General features: G+C 45.6%; 1 protein-coding gene across 1 annotated transcript in view; it reads right to left on the reverse strand.

The window, feature by feature from the left end:
- Positions 1–3988: 3988 nt before the first annotated feature.
- Positions 3989–7278, reverse strand: part of Znf133 (zinc finger protein 133) — a 22067-nt gene continuing 18777 nt past the window's right edge. The window contains 3 exon segments of the mRNA XM_041670574.1: positions 3989–4617; positions 4620–4694; positions 4697–6274. Of these exon segments, the coding sequence (XP_041526508.1) occupies positions 4532–4617; positions 4620–4694; positions 4697–6274 (1739 nt within the window). The 3' untranslated portion in view covers positions 3989–4531.

Below are 7278 nucleotides of genomic sequence, written 5' to 3' on the forward strand. Positions count from 1 at the left end.
CGGTCCAGGATCCCCCACTTAAGGAACTGTAGCTGGTCTTCCACCCACCAGTTCCCAAATAACCACTCTGAGGCTTGATACTAATTACAAACTGTTTGACTTATTAGCTGAGATTTATTATTAACTAGCTCTTATAACTTAATTTAACCCATTTCTATTATTTTATATTCTACCACAAGGCTTGTGGCTTGTTACTTCACATCCCGCTTCTCTGGCAGATGCTGGCATCTCCCTGACTCCGCCTTTTTCCCCCTCTCCCTCTGCTTGGATTTCCAGCCTGGCTATATTCTGTCCTGCCATAGGCCAAAGCAGCTTCTTTATTAACCAATGATGATAAAACATAGTCACAGTATATAGAGGGGTATCCCACATCAGGGAATAATGCCACCCATCGTGGTTTGGTCTTCCCACCTCAAATTAGCATAATCTAGACAACCCCTACCAATGCCTGATGTAGACAGAGCCTCACTGAGACTCTTCCCAGGTTGACACTTAAAACTAACCGTCATAATATACCAAGAAATAATGTTACTTGCTGTTTTTTTCTTTTTTCCACCTGCTGTTTTTAAAAAAGAATCATATCACCTGCTTCTATGTTCCTCCTTCCTTAAATTCCTTAAAATCAGGGAAATAAAAACAATCTAAAGGTATTTAGTATATGCCTAAAAAGAATAAAAATAAGATGTGATCCCAGCGTGTGAGATTTTGCTGTGGCCTTGGAAGATAAAGAGGGAAGTGAGCATGTGCCAATCAACCTGTGTTTGTCTGTTTAGTGGACTGTGAGGCATCTCTAGAACACCCATATTAAAATCACAGCCAGCTTCGTGTGTCTTCGTAAGTTCAGCTTTGTGTTGCCTGTGACCTTGACCATCGCTCCCTTCATCTGAATGGAATCTGAGCATTACTACATGAAGGGTTAGATTACAACACACACAGACCACAAAAATATTCATGTACCAATTTGGTGGTACTAGGGATCAAATCCAGAGCCCCTCTTGTGAGAGGCAAGCTCTACTACTGAGCTACACCATCAGCCGTTCAAAGATGTCCTTAAAATGAGACCTGGACAAACGGTACTCAGACACTGGACTGTCTGCATCGTGGACAAGCCTTGGTCAAAGGCCTGAAAAAGGCTGATATCTGTTTCCTGTGCCCCTTTCCCTTTTTTTTTCTTTTCTTCTATTTCTCCTATTTCATATTCTTGCTGTGGAATGGGAGAAGGGTGCCAGGGAATTGCTCAGGGGGTAAGAGCGCCTGCTGCATAAGCATGAGGGCTCGAGGGGTGTGTGGAGCGAATGCAGGTATGAACATGCAGGATCTAGAGAAGGCTAGACCAGGTATCCTTGTGGAGGTCTCTTCATTGAACCTGGAGTTTAGTATACTTGCTTTGGCCTCTGCCTCTCTAGCGCTGGGATTAAAGGCATGTGCACACACCTCGCTCAATCTGGCTTTACAAAAACCCTAGCTCAGGGCCATTTTGGAAGATCTGGCACAGAATTATATCCAAAATAATCTATAGCACAAGCAATGTAAATGAATAATAATGTTTCTGGGCTAGTCTAGAACAAAGAAACTGCTTTAAGAATTAGGTCAAAAATAAAGAAAATCACCGAATGAATATGGATCTTAAAAAGATGCATTTTTGCCTGGCAGTGGTGGCACACACCTTTAATTCCAGCACTCAGGAGGCAGAGGCAGGCGGATCTCTGAGTTTGAGGCCAGCCTGGTCTACACTGGTCTACAAAACTAGTTCCAGAACTACCAGGGCTACATAAAGAAACCCTGTCTCGGGGCTGGAGAGATGGCTCAGTGGCTGCTCTTCCAGAGGTCATGAGTAGTTCAATTCCCAGCAACCACATGGTGGTTCACAGCCATCTGTAATGAGATCTGGTGCCCTCTTCTGGCGTGTGGGCATACATGGAGGCAGAATATTGTATACACAATAAATAAATAAATAAATCTTAAAAAAAAAACCCGTCTCAAAAAAAGGGGGGTGCATTTGCATGCTCTTTGAGGTAACTGGTAAATAACTCATGTTGACTGCCCCATCCGAACATTATACAAATCTGGACATGGACAATATGGCATGCACTGTGCCAGCAATTCCACTTCTGGCAACTTTGGGTGAAAGGCTATCTTTTTAAATCACTTTGGACCAAAAAAAAGATGTTTTGAATTTTAAAAAAAAATCGCTTTCGGGAAGAAAAGCTAGCAAAGGGCTGACATGAGGAAAGAACAAGATAAAACAAACGTGCACACTGGTCTGGATCTGGATTCTTAAAAATCATGTGTAGGAGCCACTGTGGAGAAAATATGGCACAGATCCTGTTTCTATTAGGTAGGAAGTTACAAAATTTAACAAGTGTTTCTTACCACTTGTGTGGAAGAGGGCTTATTTTCCTATCCCACCCTAGTACCCATCAAATAAAGAAATTTGGATGAAATATAAGTCTTTAAATTCTGGCATAGAAATTATTCCCCAAGACTTCTCTATTTGAGCCAATTTGATGGGAAAATCGTACTTCAATGCCATTTAGAAGAAAATTCTTGCAAAGGGTATGTAACAACAGCAAAAAAAAAAACCTCCATGATTTCAGTGAATTTTAGAAGAAATTACATTTTCTGCATATATCTTAGAAGATTTAGTTCTTATACCATTCACACTTGAGCAGATGTAAATGAAAATACCACAGTTCTAGACTATCTGGGCAGAAATAATGGTTTTCTCTCCCCAAAGTCCCCACTGTTTACATAAATTTGGTTTTTAATTTGTTTCTTGATCATCCAAAGGGAAACCTGGGAACACATTTGTGTCCCCTAAACCTACAGTGCAATGATATGAACTGTTTATCTCTTGACAGTCTGTAAAATAATGTAGCATATAGTCTATGAACACTCCAAAAATCTAAGGAAATTTATAAGAAAAATCACATACCTGGTAGATTTTTTTAAAATCTGGCATTACTTCCTAAAGACTATAAGAATTAGTGAATTTGGATAAAAAGTCCTAACTGCAAGAGCATTTGAAAGGAAAATATAGTATGCTGTTTTATCCAGTATGCAATTGGGGTGAAAAACTGCAATTAGGGGGCAGAGGCGATGGCTTAGAGGTTAAATACAACAGCTGCTCTTGGAGAGAGCCAGACTCGATTCCCAGCACCCATATGGTGGCTCAGAGCCATCCATAACTCTGGTTCTAAGGTGTCTGATGCCCTCTTCTGTCCTCCGAGGGCTGCAAGCATGCTTGTGATACATGCAGGAAAAACACTCAAATACATAAAATTAAAAACAACAACTGTGTTTCTGGACTATCTTTTAAAAATTGCTTGGTGATGCACACCTTTAATCCTAGCACTTGGGAGGCAGAGGCAGGCAGAGCTCTGTGAGTTCGAGGCCGGCCTGGTTTACAGAGCGAGTTCCAGGACAGACTCCAAAGCTACAGAGAAACCCTGTCTTGAAAAGACAAACAATAAATAAATAAATATTGGATATATGCACTTAAGTATAAGAACAACTTTTGGAGTGAATTTGGGTGAAAAGGAAAATTTGATTTCATAGCTGGAATTTCTATTGAGTTTCCTGCCCGTTTAACTGAATTTCACTTCATGAGGTAAAAACCCTTCCAAAAAGATCCTGAAACAAGATGCTCTGGTTGAGGTATTAAAATGCTAAGGAAGCCGGGCGGTGGTGGCGCATGCCTTTAATCCCAGCACTCGGGAGGCAGAGGCAGGCGGATCTCTGTGAGTTCGAGACCAGCCTGGTCTACAGAGCTAGTTCCAGGACAGGCTCCAAAGCCACAGAGAAACCCTGTCTCGAAAAACGAAAAAAAAAAAAATAAAAAAATAAAATAAATAAAATGCTAAGGAATGGCTGCCTCAACAGCCACCGAAACCACTCTGTGTGGCTTAGCCACACACTTACTCTCTCTGAGGCCTTACGGGTCTTGCAGCTATGCCCTTATCTCCCAAGCAATGGATTTTTGTGAACAGTGAGTTCAAGACACCTGAATGGTCCATTTCCTAAAAGAATGAGAATCACAAATCAGGTTGCAGACTTGTAAAGAAGCAGAGTTCACTAGACAGGTCACAGAACATGAGACCGGAAGGAAGTGTGCTGAAAGTTTACTAGACAGGTCACAGAACATGAGACCGGAAGGAAGTGGGTTGAAAGTTTACTAGACAGCAGGCCACAGAACGTAAGACAGGAAGGAAGCGGGCTGAAAGTTTACTAGACAACAGGCCACAGAACGTGAGACTGGAAGGAAGTGGGCTGAGTTACTGTCCGTAGGCCTTATGAAGTTCATTGGTCTGCTTCACGAAAGTGTAAGAATTCTGATAATGAACCTTTCCATCATCCTCATTTTCTTTTTTTTTTTTTTTCAAGACAGGGTTTCTCTGTGGCTTTGGAGCCTGTCCTGGAACTAGCTCTTGTAAACCAGGCTGGCCTCGAACTCACTGAGATCCCTGCCTCTGCCTCACGAGTGCTGGGATTAAAGGCGTGCGCCACCACCGCCCGGCCATCATCCTCATTTTCAAAGGGAATAGAAGGGCCCAGATGAGTGCCCCAAACAGGCTTCCAAGTCGGGCTGCAGGGGCGGTTTGTGGTGAGCACTTTCATCTTCCTGTGTCTGCTAAGGTGAAACCTTTGCCTAAAGCCCTCTCCACAGGTCTGGCATGTGTAAGTCTTCTCCCCTTATGTGTCATCTGATGTAAGGTGAGGTGTGACTTCTGGATAAAGCCTTGGCCACACTCTCTCCACACGCAGGGCTTCTCTTCAAAGTGTGCCCACTTATGTGTGATTAGAGCTGACTTGTTGGCACAGCCCAGTCCACACTGCCTGCACATGTACGGCTTCTCCCTTGAATGCTTCCTCTTGTGTCTGATGAGCCCGGCCTGGTGACTGAAGCCTTGCCCGCAGTCTCGGCACACAAACGGCTTTTCTCCTGAGTGTGTCCTCTGGTGTGCGAGGAGGTTTGACTTCTGGCTAAAGCCTCGTCCACATTCCTCACACACCATGGGCTTCTCCCCGGAGTGTGTCCTCAGGTGCCTGACGAGGTTCGACTGCTGGCTGAAGCCTCGCCCACAATCCTTGCACACGATGGGCTTCTCCCCGGAGTGGATGTGCTGGTGTCTGTTGAGGTGGGACTTTAAACTGAAGCCACGTCCACATACCCCACACACGTATGGCTTCTCCCCGGTGTGTGTCCTCTTGTGGGAGGTGAGAGTTGAATTCTGGCTAAAGCTGTACCCACACACACCACACACGTAAGGCTTCTCCTTTGAGTGAGTCCTCTGATGATTGACAAGGGTTGTTCTCTGCCTGAAGCACCGCCCGCACTCCTTACAAACATAAGGCTTCGCCCCTGAGTGCGTCCGCTGGTGGGAGATGAGGTTGGACCTGTCGCTGAAGCCAAGGCCACAGTCACTGCACACGATGGTCTTCTCCTCTAAGTGCGTCCTCTGGTGTCTCACAACAGCTGACTTCTGGCTAAAGCCTTTGCCACACTCCCTGCACACGTAAGGCTTCTCCCCTGAGTGTGTCCGCCGATGGATGATGAGGTTTGACTTCTGGCTAAAGCCTCGTCCACACTCCCTGCACACGTAAGGCTTCTCTCCCGAGTGTGTCCTCTCGTGGATGATGAGTGTTGACTTCCGGTTAAAGCCTCGCCCACACTCTCTGCACACGATGGGTTTTTCCCCAGAGTGCGCCTTCTGGTGTCTGGCAAGGCTCTTCTTTAGGCTGAAGCCCTTCTCACACACCCCACACACATACGGCTTCTCCCCTGAATGGATCCTCTGGTGACTAAGCAGGTTTGTCATCTTGCGGAAGCCCAGCCCACACTCTCCACAGCTGACTGTTCCAAACCCCAAGATTTCTATTCGCTTCAACAACTTTTCGGGTTCTTCAGTGCACCCAGCTTGTGCTGGGCTGGTCGCCATCCCTACCCGTCTGATACCATTCCGGAAGCTGACTGGCTGCTTTAGGGGCGGCCTGGAGAGGGTCCCCAAACTCCTCTTCTTTGTCCTTCTAAATGAAGGCCTGGCACCTCTCTCTCCACCTTCTGATTTATCGCTGCAGGAGCTTCTATCAGAGGCTCGCTGCTGCGTCTCCTGGGCCCTGTGGCAGGCGTCTCCTGCATTGGCGTGACGTTTTGCACACAGGCATGTAAAGATCCACGGTGCACGATCACTCAGCACACACTGCACAGGGAGTTTCTGATTGGTGAGATCTGGGGGGCAGACAGGACCAGGGCAGAGTTCCAGCTTTGCCTGTGCTGCAGAGAAAAGAACAAGTCAGAATGGGGTCCGTGCAGGGATCACCCAAACAATCCTGCCTAACCTGCTGGTGACTGCACCTGGTCCTCAGAGCTACCCCACAAGACTTCCTTCCCAGCCTCACTACCTCTCCCATCTCCTACTACATCCGGAGAAGCACTACAAACTCGAGGCTATAAAAAGCACCACAGTTGACAGATGGGTGAATCAGGCCAATACACGAGTCTCCACACAGTTACTACTACAATACCTCTGACTCACAACCGCACCGAGACAGAAACTGTGTCCCCTGTGTGCTGTGTAGCTGTGCTTTTGATAGAGAGCTGCGAACAAGACCCGTGTGGAAATGTCTCCCGCTGTTCTGGAGGATGAAGCAGGCAGCCTGAGAAAGCATAATTCCAACTCTAGTGCAAGACAGCCTAGGAGAGTGGGTGGCCCAGAGGGTGTAGCAAGTCAAGGTGTTTGTCACCAAAGCTGGAGCACACACGGTAGGAGGGAACTTAGTACCACAAGTTGTCTCCTGACCTCCATATGTGCACCGCAGCACGGGAATGCCCCGCTCCAACAAAGGTTTTAAAAAAGAGAAGCAATGGTTAAATTGAAAGTGCATGACACACTTGCACTGGTGTCCCCACACTTGACAAACATGGTATCAGTGGACTACTCTGCTAGAATTCTACAGGGCTGTAAGCCCTTGGCAGGGAACAGCGTGACTATAGCAAGATCCACGGTATTGTCAAAGATGCCCCTTGCCAACCTCTAAGTCCTGTTAATTTCCAGAATTAGTTTAAATAAAAATGTCCCCAAGATCAGTACAAACAATAAAAATGGAGGCTAGAAATACAGCTGAGTCCTGTTAATTTCCAGAATTAGTTTAAATAAAAATGTCCCCAAGATCAGTACAAACAATAAAAATGGAGGCTAGAAATACAGCTGAGTCCTGTTAATTTCCAGAATTAGTTTAAATAAAAATGTCCCCAAGATCAGTACAAACAATAAAAAT

Source organism: Microtus oregoni, unplaced genomic scaffold, assembly GCF_018167655.1.
Source record: "Microtus oregoni isolate MIOR12 unplaced genomic scaffold, Mior012 000020F_ref0000438, whole genome shotgun sequence".
Classification (NCBI taxonomy): Eukaryota; Metazoa; Chordata; class Mammalia; order Rodentia; family Cricetidae; genus Microtus; species Microtus oregoni.